The sequence below is a fragment of the Dasypus novemcinctus genome, chromosome 16 (genome assembly GCF_030445035.2).
Source record: "Dasypus novemcinctus isolate mDasNov1 chromosome 16, mDasNov1.1.hap2, whole genome shotgun sequence".
In the NCBI taxonomy this organism is placed as follows: Eukaryota; Metazoa; Chordata; class Mammalia; order Cingulata; family Dasypodidae; genus Dasypus; species Dasypus novemcinctus.
This window is the reverse complement of record NC_080688.1, coordinates 96,251,206-96,264,700: the sequence shown is the minus strand read 5'-3', so window position 1 is coordinate 96,264,700 and position 13,495 is coordinate 96,251,206. Positions and strand designations below refer to the sequence as shown.

At 63.5% G+C, this 13,495-nt stretch overlaps 1 protein-coding gene across 5 annotated transcripts in view; it reads right to left on the bottom strand.

Moving 5' to 3' along the window:
- NFATC1 (nuclear factor of activated T cells 1) overlaps positions 1-13,495 on the bottom strand; it is a 108,322-nt gene that overhangs the window by 69,297 nt on the left and 25,530 nt on the right. For all 5 annotated transcript variants that reach the window (XM_058277924.2, XM_058277926.2, XM_058277927.2 and 2 more), the window contains exon 3: positions 7,848-8,007. In XM_058277924.2, coding sequence (XP_058133907.1) covers positions 7,848-8,007 — 160 coding nt within the window. The remainder of the gene's footprint in view (positions 1-7,847; positions 8,008-13,495) is intronic.

Genomic DNA, 13,495 nt, shown 5'->3' with positions numbered 1-13,495 from the left:
AAGTTACTGCACGGGGAGTCATGGAGAGGAGTGAAAAAACACACACAAATTCTCCTGAAAGAAAGAGAGAGAATGGGACTAGAGGAAAAGATTCGCACGAACCCTGGGTTTCAGCTGCCACTTGGCAAATACTGAACTTTCAACTCTACGACCAGAGTAACAGGCTTGCAGAGATGTTTAATTTTCATTTCAATATGCCATCTTGGAACAAAAAAAAACAATTTAGAAAGGGGCAGCTGGCAGTCAGCAACTGGCTGCAGCCAGTTCCGCGTCCATGGCAGCCGGGAGGCTGCGGCCCTGGGCCAGTGCCCACTCTAAGCGGGTCCTCGGCTCAGCCCGCGGCCCCAGGAGAGACGCGTCCACCAGAGGCCGAGGCTGCAGGGAACGGGCAGCGGCAGGCAGAGCCGGATGCGGCCGTGGGGCCTCCCCACACCGTGGCGCTTGGGGTGGGTCCGCCAGGCCCCACGCGGGCTGTCGTCCACGCCGCCTGATTCGGCAGGAGCCCGCGGCTCCTCTCTGAACAGGCGCTTGCTCCGCTGCACCCGCACGGCATCCCCCTCCAAGCGGCGTTCAATCGGATGGGTCCCGTCTGCTGCACTGCTGCCCACCTGGCTACGGGCCGTGAGCCTGGCCCTCGGCCAAAGTGAACTCGAGCAGCTTTTCTCTGTGAGCGACGCAGACGTTTTCACGACGGGAAATGTAAAAAGAAAAGCAGAGACTGATGAAGAAGCTGACGTCGCTGCCCAGCCCTACGTTTCATGAAATCCGATAAAAGAGTCCGTGAGGTCCCTGGCCAAAGCCCGTCTGCACCCAGGATGGCGGCGCTCTGCACCCAGGACGGCCACACTCTGCACCCAGGACGGCCACGCTCCGCGTCCCAGGACGGCAGCGCTCTGCACCCAGGATGGCGGCGCTCTGCACCCAGGATGGCCCGTCTGCACCCAGGACAGCCGCGCTCCGCACCCCAGGACGGCCGCGCTCCGCACCCAGGACGGCCCTTCTGCACCCAGGACAGCTGTGCTCTGCACCCAGGATGGCCCGTCTGCACCCAGGACGGCCGCGCTCTGCCGGCTCGCTGAGGCTGCTGAGGACGCCGGCGTCGTGGGCACAGCCCTATCCTCTAAAACCACGCATTCCAGTGGAAAGGGGGATATTTAAGGCCTAACCTGGGAAGTAAACATCTATTATTTAAAACAAAAAGTTCAGTTTAAGGAAAGGAATTTAAAATACTCCACACGTTCCCTGCACGCCTCTCTTGCCTCTGGCTACAGGAGCTGCTGAAACGATATTTATAAAACTCCCTGTCAGGGCACTGACCGCTCCGCTTCCACCTAAACTAGGTAAAACGCATCGTTCCATTCTCAAGGTCTATGCACTGCCGAGCTTTCCGCGCTCGTCAATGTTTGTTTTTAGCTCCCGTGCTTAGCTCAGCACTGGGAGGCCGAGATAATCGCTGCTGGCAGGACGGAGCCAAGTCGAGGCAACGCCACCGCACAACCGAGACCCGCAGTGAAAGCGGGCCGGGAGGCCGAAACGCACTTTCCAGCTCGGTTTTGAGTCTGTACACACACAAACTAGCAGGGAAATCCTTCTGCAGGGCTCATCTCCTGAAACACCTCATAGTTCTGGCAATCAGGCTAAAGGGAAATTGTAAATTTAAGACTCAGAAGTTACATTTGCATTTTACATGATACCCAAAGGAACCGCGTCAGAACAGAAAAAACTAGTCGCTAAACTGGTATCACTAATGTTTTAGCCCATTTCCCCCGCTGGATTAACCTAATTGGCCCTTTTGAATTTGACAGTGTCTAAAATTATATTCAAAGTCCCAAAATCATCCCTGTAAACCACGACGCAAGGAGACTTGGTCTGTGCGGGGAGCGGGGCGGTCCCAGGGCTTGGGGCGTGCAGCCTGATGAGCCGCCTCTGGAGGGGGCACCCCCGGTCCTGAGGGCACCCCCAGCCTCAGAAACGCAGGTCTGGGCCTAAGCCTGGCGCGCCTGCCCAGCGTCTTCGTTTCCTTTCCTTTTCTCGGCCATGCTCTGGGCCGGGTGCACGTGGCGTGTGTGAGTCGAGGCAGGAGCCCGTGCACAGCTGCAGGACGGGACCTGGCTGGCCTCAGCGCATGCGTCTGGGTTGGGAGCCAAGTGCTGTGGGCGTGGCCGGCTGGCGCCTGGGGACCCGCGTGCAGGGACGGAGGGGACGTCTGCGCCGCAACGCTCAGGCGGTGTGCTCACCACCGCCACGGGGGCGGACACCCGAGTGCGAGACGGGGGAGCCTGCGAACGGGGTGGCCGCGCCTGGGATCCAGCCCTGCGCTGGAAGCAAGACCACAGGCCTGGGTCGTCCCTACCGGCGCCGACGGCTGCCTCCACCGCGCCCCGACGCTGGCGCCGGAAGATGGCCAAGGGCGTGCGCTTGGGGCTCAAACCTGTGCCACAGGAGGCCTGTGCCCCCCACCCTGCAGCCCACGGGCCCTCCTTCTCGAGCCTGGCGGGCCCACGGGCTCGGCACCCGCATGTGGAAGGCTGGGGCCGCGCTACAGGTATGGCTGGAGCACGGGGGCTTCACGGGAGCGCGCCTCCAGCTAGGGACACGCGCCCCCGCCCCGGGCCCTGCGCGCCTCAGCAGGCGACCGGCCAGAAGGCCTCCTGGGGGCAGCTTGCACCTCCGCGCTTCCCAGAGACTTCCCAGCCCCTGCCCAGCGCTCGGCGCCCGTGAACCCGCAAGGGGCTCGCGGAGGCCAGAGGAGGGCCCCCGCCCATCGTGCGCCCACTGTCTCCCACCACTGTCCCTCCCCTGCACATCCACCTTTCCGTCCACTGCTCTGCCACTCACCCTGCCTATCCCCACATGTCCACCTTTCCATCCACTCACATCTACCTGTCCGTCCCCGCATGTCCATCTTTCTGTCCACTGCTTTTACTCTCACCCCACACATCCATCTTTCCATCCGCTCTGCCCCTCAACCTGTCTTCTCCCACGCGTCCACCTTTCCGTCCACACACGTCCAACTTTCCGTCTACTGCTCTGCCCCTCACCCTGTCCACCACCACACGTCCATCTTTCCATCCACTCTGCCCCTTGCCCGGTCCGTCCCCACGTCCACCTTTCCGTCCACACACGTCCACCTTTCCATTCACTGCTCTGCCCCTCGTCCCGTCTGTCCCCACAAGTCCAGCATTCCATCCACTGCATGTCCACCTTTCCGTTCATACATGTCCACCTTTCTGTCTGCTGCTTTGCCCCCGGTCCACCCCGGCGTGTCCACTGTGCACGGCCACACATTTGCGATGGGCCCTGAGTGCGACGTCCTCTCTCCCCACGGGGCACAGAGCTGCTGGCGCTCCCTCTGGTCTGAGGAGGGGGACACTGGTGACCGCAGCAGGCCGGGGCCACGGCTGCTCCGGGTGTGGATCCTGGTTGCGTGAGGGGGCAGGCGCCAGCTCCCACCATCCGGCCAGGCTGGGGAGGCCGAGAGCCTCGGACAACACTAGCCCGCTGGAGGGGGCGCGGGGACCCCATGGCTGGACTTCCCGCCAAAAGACGAGGGAAAGTCCTGGGTGAGCCTGACGTCCTGCAGGAAAGGAGCTCCCGTGTGGAGGAGGAAAAAGAAGGTACCGTGTTCTGTGAGAGCAGAGCGGGGAACCAAAGATGAGACGGGCGGGAAGCGCCAAGGCCGCGCCGCAGCTCCACCTGCCCCGCGCCTCCAGCAGGCGCCGGCAAGACAGCCCGGGCCTCCCCAGTCGGGGCTCCAGGCTGGATTAGTCAGCCACAGGGCGCTGAGGCAGAGCGCCAGGAGCCTGCTGGATTTACAAAGGGCGTTTATGTGGGGCGGGAGCTTACAGTCACCAGGCCCTGAAGCGTAAGTTACCTCCTCACCAAAGTCCATTTCCACGTGTTGGAGCAGGATGGCTGCCGACGGCTGCCCGGGTCCAGGCTTCCTGGGCTCCTAAGTTCCAGGGTCTTGCTTCTTCCTCGGCTCAGGGTTCCTCTCTTCCTGGGGCTGGCTTCTCCCCAGGCTCAAGGTTCCTTTCTTCCTGGGGCTTTTCTTTCCTCTGTGAGCTGACTTCCCAGGGCCCCAGCTTAAGGCTTCAGCACCAAACTCCAACATCAAAACCCTCCACTCTGCCCTTTGCCTTTTATCTGCGAGTCCCCACCCACCAAGGGGTGGGACTCAACACCCTAACGACGTGGCCCAATCAAAGCCCTAATCATAACTCAATCAGGCCAGGTACAGACCAGATTACAGACATAATCCAAGATCTATTTTTGGAATCCATACCCTTATCAAACTGCTCACAGGCCTCGTGGGCCAGGACTCCCAGGGCCAGCTCAAGCAGCAGCGCGGCGACTGCCGCCCCTGCCCGCTGTAAGCCCCGGTCCCAAGGGCCCGGTGAGGAGCCAGGAGCCGGCAGCGCCTGCGGCCTCCCGGTGTCCCCGGCACCCTGCGGTTCCAGGAGTGCGCGGGAGGAGCGCAGGCTGGCGCTGGGCAGGTGGCGGGCACAGGGGCGCAGGGGTGCAGGGGCAGCCGAGGGCAGGGGGCAGGGAACGCCTCACGACTGACAGCCCCGAGGGCCGGCGCCCGGGGCCCACCCGCAGGGCCCGCCGCGACCTGACTCTTCCCGGCCACACAGCGGCCATGTTCCTGCGCTGCCCCACGCCTCGGGGACTGCCCCGCAGCTTCCAGGATCGGGGTGCGTTTTCCGACAAACTGGGTCACGCCGGGTTTAGAAGAGAAAGGCAGGGCCTCGGTATGAGGCAGCGGGCAGGGGCTGCGGGACCATGGGGCCTGGATCAGCCGCCGGGGCCCCGCGCTGGGTGCCACGCACAGTGAGCTGCTTAAATGCCGGACGCCCCGGGCCTCACGGAGCCCAGACGTCCTCCCTCCTCGTTGCCCCGGGCTGACCCCCAGGCCCACCAGCCCCCCTGCTGCCCCCAGACCACATGCCTGGACTGACCCCCAAGCCCGCCAGCCCCCCTGCTGCCCCCAGACCACATGACTGGACTGATTCTTGGGCCTACTAGCCCCCATGCTGCCCCCAGACCACGCGCCCAGGCTGAATCCCCGGGCCCACCAGCCCCCCTGCTGCCCCCAGACCACGTGCCTGGACTGATTCTCGGGCCTACTAGCCCCCCTGCTGCCCCCAGACCACGCACCCGGACTGACCCCCAGGCCCGCCAGCCCCCCTGCTGCCCCCAGACCACACACCCAGGCTGACCCCCAGGCCCACCAGCCCCCCTGCTGCCCCCAGACCACGCACCGAGGCTGACCCCCAGGCCCGCCAGCCCCCCTGCTGCCCCCAGACCACGCACCGAGGCTGACCCCCAGGCCCACCAGCCCCCCTGCTGCCCCCAGACCACATGCCTGGACTGATTCTCGGGCCTACTAGCCCCCCTGCTGCCCCCAGACCACACGCCCAGGCTGACCCCCCGGGCCCACCAGCCCCCCTGCTGCCCCCAGACCACGCGCCCAGGCTGACCCCCAGGCCCGCCAGCCCCCAGACCACGCACCCGGGCAGGCGGGGTAGCTTGCTCCCGTCTCGCCGTTTGCGTCCTCGGGCACCCCACGGTTGTTTCTTCCACAGAAGGCTGTCGGCATTGCTTTTACGGACTGGCTTTGTGAGCAGCGGAGAAAACCGCTGGATCAGCTGGTGTTCCGGGGAGAACCTGGGTTTTTGTTGTTGTTGTTGTTGTTTTATGTATATATCACATTTTGTTTACCCATTCATCTGTTGGTGGGCACTTGGGTTGATTCCAACTTCTGGCAGTAGTGAACAACGCTGCCATGAACATTGGGTGTGCGTGTATCGCTTTGAGGACTTGTTTTTGAAACTGGAAACCTCCGAGCTCCGTCCGTAGGGGAGGCCAGGGCTTTTCAACCCTGCGATATAAAAAGGCCCCCTGGATGGTGAAGGACGGCCCCGAGCAGGAACCTGCCTGGACTCTGGCTACAGGACAGCGCCCGCGGGAACGGAGCCGGCGAGGGCTGGCCCCGGGCCGCCGTCGTTCCTGAAGGGGAGGCGGGTGGGGGAGGCAGGGCCCGCTCTGTAAAACGACCCGCAGCACAGAATAAAACTCCGTGGTTCCCAAGCTTTGATAGCATCCGAGCAACTTGTCTATTTTCATCGGTTTTATAATTACGTGCAAGTTCTATTTCTATCCAACCTGTGGTCCACTGGCTGAGAAAGGAAACAAAGGCCCAAAGCCCTGCTTTCCATTGCTCACCAGCCGGGACACACTGCCCTTTGCCACAGATACCAGGAAGCTCTTCGGAGCACCAACTCCTCACCAGGATGCGGACGCCGATTCGAGGATCTTCCGTTGTTGGGGACACCTCTGTCCTGCCTGTACCCGTGACACCCCCTCCCTCTCCCGCTCTCCACGCATCGTTCTTGCGGACACGCTGTGGGGCTCTCTCAGGACTGTTTCCACCTCCCACCACCTCGAGAACCTGCGCCCACGTATTTGTGTTGATGGCGATGCGCCCTGAGCCGAGACGCTGCGGCCACAGACACGAAGCAGAGCCCTGGGCGCTGCTCGGGCGCCACACGTGGTGCCTCAACGGGGCCGCCAGCTCCCCACGGTGCCTTGGAATCCCGGTAGATGCCCCATGACCCCGCGCGCGGCTTGCAGCCCTCTGGGCCAGCGCTGGCTGGGACGCCAGGACCCTCGCCGGCAGCAGCTGGAGTAACTGCCACGGATTCGGCTGCTCTGTCTCCATTTCGTTCCTCCTCGTTGGCCGGCCTCAGCCCCTCTGCCCTCTGCTGCCTCTGCCTGGCGACGTGGCTCGCCGTGGGCTGCAGCGCCCTTCCCTTGCCCTCGTGGACATTCAGGCTCGGGTGTGCGGCCCTGCAGGGTCGGCTGAGCCCTTCGCTTCCAGCACCTTTCCCTGCCAACCCACGTGGCTGCAGCTGGCAAAGGCCACTGGTCTCGGGGTCTCCTCGCCCTCATTTACTTCCCGAAATGGAACAAAATAACAAAGCACGGCCCCACTGAGGGCCGCCCAGCTTCCCTCGTTCCCCACCAAACAGGCTGGGGCGGCGGCACTGAGTCTGGACAAGGGGTGGGCTCGCCTCTGGGGTGCCCTGGCAGGAGCCCTCCTGGGGCCTCTCGGAAACGCAGGACACAGGGAAGTGGTCACACCCAGGCCCCTGGGCTGACCGGGCACAGAGAGGTGACCAGCAGGGCCTGGAGACACGCCTGCCTCCCAGGGCGCCCGAAGCCCCCGACGGGCACGTGGAAGCTAACGCCTCGGAGGGCCGCGGGGTGCAGAGTGGGCTGTGGGGGCCCAGCAAGCCAGCCCCGCCCGCGGCCCGGACAGCCACCACCCGGGGGACACTGTCCTCTCGAGCGGCCGGGCCGCGGCCTTGCCGGCAGCTTCTCCCGCCTTCCCTGAGCCGAGGCCGCACATGCAGAGAGGCCGGCCGAGGGGCACGACGCAAAGGGAACGCCGTGGAGCTGACCCGGGCAGCCAAAGGGGAAGGACGACGAGGGCCAGTCGCCGCGGCCAGTGCTCTGGCGGAAGGCTCATCTGTCGGCACGCCTAGCTCTGCCGCCAGCCGAGACCGGGCACGCGCCGTCGGCGCCGAGGGTCTCCCGAAAGCCCCTGACGCAGAGTTCAGTACAGGGAGGTCAACAACTACAGAGGAGCTAAGGGGCGCTGGAGGGAGAACCGGAGGCTCTCTCACTGTGGCCTGGGCACGCGAGCGCACAGGTGCGACGGCCCGCGCTGGAAATCGTTCAAAAAGGAAAAGCCAACAGCACCGCCCGCTGGTGCTCGGACGTGGACTTACAGACGAGAAAGCCCCCTTCCGCCCCCACACAGGGAGCCGGAGCTCCGGTACCTGCACGACGGGGTGTCCTCCGGCAGACGCCTTCACGGCTCCCCGGCTCCCCTCCGTCTCATAGTGGGCGCGGTGGTGTGACTTGGGCTGCACTTCGATCCTGAGTTCGTAAGGTCCGGAGAGTGAGGGCAGCTGCCAGTCCAGGGCGGGCAGAGGCGGGCTGCAACGGAAGAGCAGACGCGGCATTAACACGCAGCAGCGGCGCAGGCCGCGGGCGCAGCCAGAGCCCCGCAGCTCACACCTGTGACGAGAACGCGGGGCGAGGCGCCGGCATGAGCCACCTGAAGCCTTCGTGAGGCCCACGACTGATGACCACCAGCCAGAGCCTCCTCGGGGCTTTGCGACGCGGCCGGCCAAGAGGCCGGAAACACTCACTGAGCACAATGAAAACGTCTTCCCCTCTTCACTCCAATAAGACGTAAATCATTTAAACCCCCTAATAAGGCAGTGCTCTTAAAATCGAAGAGGACAGGCGCTGGCTCCGCGACCGCAGGCCCAGGCTCCTCTACCTGGCCGTGCGCGCTGACGTCTGGGCTCGGCGGCCCATGTGAAATGGTGAGGGGGGGACACGGCTTTCTAAATTCTGTGATTCGTGGAAAGACAAACCAAGGAACCCAACTGTCAAGAGCAATGAGGTTCCAGAGGACTCAGTCCAGGGGCCCACCTGAACTAACGCTGTCGTGATGCAGAGAAGACAGCAGCTCGGCTCGCCATCGCTGCACTGGGCGGGGTGACGAGCCTGCCCTGAGCAGGGACGCCGTGGCCTGCATGGGGGCGCCGTGGCCTGCCCGGGGGCACCGTGGCCTGCCCGAGGCCCATGTGAAGTGCCTTTTCCTCCGACCTGCCCCTCGGCGGGATGTGCTACTAGCCCTGCTGCACGGGTGAGGAAACGTGGCCTTACGAGGGTGGCCACCAGCCCTGGCTGAGACGGAGGAAGTGACAAAGTGCAGCGGGCAGCAGGCCCCACTCCACGGCTCCTTCCCTGTAAGCAGATCAAGACCTAAGGCCAGAAGGAAACATCTAAAACTGCCTGTGTCCTCAGGATGCAAGCGGGCACCATCATCAGTGAGCTGGGCCCTGGGCTCTGGCCTCTCCTCTGCCAAGCCTGGGAATGGGGCGTTTCAGCATGACAGGTAAGCCAGGAGAACCTCGGACAGGTGGCACCTTGGACAGGTGGGCTGGAAGCACTTGGGCAGATGGGCCCGGAGCACCTGGGACAGGTGGGCTGGAGCACCTCAGACAGGTGGGCTGGGAGCATTTGGGCAGGTGGGCTGGGAGCACCTCTGACAAGTGGGCTGGAGTACCTCTGACAAGTAGGCTGGGAGCGCCTTCCAGAACTGGCCGCAGGCAAAGCTCCCAGCTCTGAACTGAGTCAGTGAGGGACGTAGATTCTATGCCGCAGAATCACAACTGGCAGGTGAAACAGCTCACAGGTCTCTCCAGGGCCCGGCAGAGCCCCAGCATCGAATGACGGAAAGAGCTGCGCCTCCAGGACAAGTGTCCACAGGGCCAGGAGTTCAGCCCTCGCTGGAGAACAAGGACCACGACGGGGCTGGCCCCACCTGTCCACGGGGCAGGGCTTCCTGCTGCAGGCGCTCCCCTCTGGCTCCCGCCTCTGCTCCGCTCTCCCTCCAAAGCGGGCGTCGGCGGCACCTTCCAACCCAAGCAGGAGACGTCCTTCTCCTGGGTCTGCCTCACGGATTCTAGGGGAAGCATTCTCATTTGAAGGTCGCTACTCAACTTCCAGCTTCTAAAGAATAGATTCAAGTAGGCACCAGAAGAACAAATGGCTAATTAAATGGGTCACTAGTTTACCTGCCTGCTCTCATGTGAATTTTACTTCGATTCAATTTCAATAAGACGCCCAGATAAAAACTGGAATCTTGGCGCTCCCCCCGTGCAAGCACGACGCCCGTCACTGTCCCGGAAACGGGTCCAAACACCTGAGCAGCTGACGGGTGTGGGGGCTGCAGGGGCGGAGGCAGCCTCGAGGCTGAAGCAGTGACCGGCAGGCACGGCCGCCACCGGCCAGCACTGTGACACGGCATGCACGCGGTCTCCTCCGAGAGGTGATCAGCGTTGCGCTGAGGCTGGCAGCACCACCAGCGAGGGGGCACGTTCGTGTCGGGCACGGCGGGCAGGGTCCCGCTGAGCTCCAGCCGAGGAGGGGGCCCATGGGCTCCTGAGCGTGTGCGCGGGCCCAGGCGTGCCCCCCCCCAGGGCCCTACCGCCCCCAGGCCCAGGCGTGCCCCACCAACCCCACGCCCAGGCGTGCCCCACCGCCCCCCCAGGGCCCCACAGCCCCCCCAGGGCCCACCGCCCCCAGGCCCAGGCGTGTCCCACGCCCCCCCCCAAGGCCCTACCGCCCCCAGGCCCAGGCGTGCCCCACCAACCCCACGCCCAGGCGTGCCCCACCGCCCCCCCAGGGCCCCACCGCCCCCAGGCCCAGGCGTGCCCCACCGCCCCCCCCACCACTAGCTGGGACCTGCGGCTGCGCCTACTGCCACAGGGTAAGTCCGTCAGCTCTGAGAACCCATAGCCTCTTCTTAGTGGGTTGCCTCTTTTATGCTGTTGATCTAATTAAAATACTATCTTTGGCTAGAAAAGAGACAAAAAGCACAAAATTCCCAAGGACAAAGACTGGCCTAGCCTGACTTCAATGGGGAAAAAAAGAAAGACAAATGAAGGTGGCAGGGATGGGAGAGAATGAAAAGAGGAGCGAGAAATGCAAAGAAAGCAAAGCCTCAACTCCTCAGAGTTCAGTTAAAGGCAACTGTATTTTCCTAAAGAAAAGCTACTCTAAACCACTCAGCACTTGAATATTTTAAAAATTAATTTGTCTAAATAATTTGTTCTCAAATCGTTTACAGATTTATCAACACAGCGTGTAAACAGTTTAAAGTAAGAACGGCTAACAAAATAAACACTGGAAGATAGACAATTAAAATGATGGCTCTCGGGTAGAAGTTTTCAGCACGAATTTGGCAGCTCCACAAAACAAGAGCCAACTTGGTCTCTGATGCAGAGGAAAGACGTGGCAGCGCACAGGCCCCCCGACCAGCTCAGCGCGGCCGCCGCGGCCCCCTCCCCACCCGCTCCACGAGTCTGTGCTATGCCAGGGGCCACGGAGGACCCAGGACCGGCCACAAGGGTGACCCTCCCTGGTCACGAGGTGCCTCCGGCAGGGACGCCTGCTGGAGTGCGGCGCCCGGGGTTAGCGACCGTTTACAGATGACCCTCGCCTTCCGTCTAATTCAATTTTTTAAAAGCCACGCTCCATGCAACCAAAAGCCGCTGGTCAGGTCTGTACCTAAGTTCCACTTACTCTGTACCAACAGAAGGTCCCTGAAGTGAGCTTATCTACAGGCACACGCATACAGTTAGCACCGCCTGAATGCGTCCTCAGCAGAGGTCACCTCAGCCACTGGGTGTCTACACCGTTCTTGACATATAGAGATGCCGGCTTTCTTAAGACCGCAGTTTGGAACGTCAGTGTCACTATCAGCAACGGCCTGCTCGCAGCACTCCTGGTCATCTATCAACTGCTGCTCTAGCGCCAGACCAGTGGCCGTTCCCAGTGCCTGGACAAACCAGTGGCGTGGACTTTTGGGATTAAAACTCAGGCCGCCTCTGCTCTCACAGGCAATGCCAAAGCACGTGGGCATTTGAAGATTCCTGATACAGAACCCCAGCCCGCTTTCTGGGGTGCTCACCAGGTCCACTCCTGCTGACAGGTCACACACACACAGGGTGTGATTGCTGGCGTCATGCAGCCTCGACGCCCAAGAAGTCCTGATGGCTTTGCACCTTTGCCAATAGTGTACACCAAAGCAGGGGCTCACGCTCTCTTCACTGCCAAACGCCACTTTAACAAACACAATTCCAAAACCGCAGGGCAATGCAGCGTGTTTTAAACATCAGCATAACCAAGGTGATTACTTGTAAGCCACCAGGACGCAATGTTCTGAAAACACCGAGGCCTCTGAGAGCGCCCCTTGTCTGCTCCCACTCATGGCGCGATCAGGACGTGGCCCCACCCCCCTCCGTCGTCCAGCATCTCCGGGGCTGCCCCTTCCGCTTCCAGAAGGACACTCGGGGAGGCTCTGGCACGTGCTGCCAGCGCAGTCGTCACTGGAGGCAGGACGATTCAGTGACGGACGCCACACAGGGTCCCCCCGTGGGGGTACAAGAAGGAAGGTCTGGGCCCAGCCGGTGGGAGATGCCGCAAGGGGAAGGAGCCAGAGCGAGCTCCTTCCGCAACTCAGCAGCCGGCGCCCCTTAGCCCGCCCGGGGGCCGCGCGCTCCAACGCAGCAGGCACGGAGGCGAGAGGCAGGGCCACGGCGGCCGGCCCAGCCGCACAGCACCCTTCTGCATCCCTGCCTGGGAACCGGAGGCGGGGCCACCCGCCGGGCAGTGCCGAGAGGTAAACCAGGTCCCGAGCGGAGAGCAAGGGGGGCCGTGGCTGTGGGAGCTCAGACTCCACGCATGCCACACCTGTGCCCTGGCCGGGCCCTGCGCTACGGGGACGCCCGGCCGGGCCTCTCTGGAGCTAAGATTGTCTCCATATGAAAGCTGCACGCTGTGCGCGACACGCCAGCCCACACCGCGCTGCGGACGCCCCGCAGCGACACTGCTCCACGGCGCCCGCTCTCCACAAGCGTGGGCCCTTCGCCACCCGCCCCCACCGTGCGGGGCGCACTTGGCTCAGTGGTGACCTCGGGGGCCAGAGCAGGGGGTGCGCGGGTGGCGGGCAGCTCCACAGTGGAGGGCGGGAGGCAGCCGGACGCCGGGAGCCCCGAGGACTGGTCTGCACTACCTCGGGGCCGCCCCTGCCAGAGGCGACCAGGACTGTCACCCGGGGTGGGCGGGGTGGCGGGGACGCCCCCGCGAGAAGCAGCCACGGCCCGGCGCCCGCGGCCCGAGCGGCCACGCCTGCCGGACCTCTCCCATCTCAGCCCCTGGGCGCAGCGGCTGTCGCTTCCTGGGAGAACGCCTTCACGTCTGAACCTCTGAGCTTCCTTCACACGGGAAGGGTGTGGAGGACGCTCAGGGCCCAGCTCACGAGGTGGCCCCCACGGGGATCCGAGACCAGAGAATGAGAATAACCCAGGCCCACCCTGGACCCGGGCGCCCACCCTCGGCTCCTGCGCCCTGCACGTCACCGTCACTTACGCCGCCAGCGGCTCAGCCCAGAGGCAGAGCTCTCGTCGAACGCCAAGCTGCTCACCAGCCCCATTCATTTTGGTGAAAGTCCACGCAAAGCCGCGCTGACGAGGCCCCGCTGAGCGGCCTCTCTCCACCTTCCCTGTGCAGAACGCCGGCGCCTCCCGCGAGAACCCGAAGCTGACACCGCCGGCGCACGCAGGCTCCCGGCCGAACTCTGCACAGCGAGCCAGAAGCACAACGCTGCTTCTGCCCGGAGAGACCCCAGGCTCCGGCGCCGAGGGGCCCACCCAAGAATCCCCCCGCGGAGGCCGTGGCTTGCACCGGAATTCAAACCCGGGCTGTGTGGTTTATATTAGGAACGAGAGAGCTTCCAGGGTCACGACGCGCTTTCCTAGCCCATCGGGGACTCTTGCCGTCAGCAGGAGCGACTTCCACTCCCTCCTCTGCCAGGCTCGAAGCCCCGGTCACGCCCCTGTCGCCG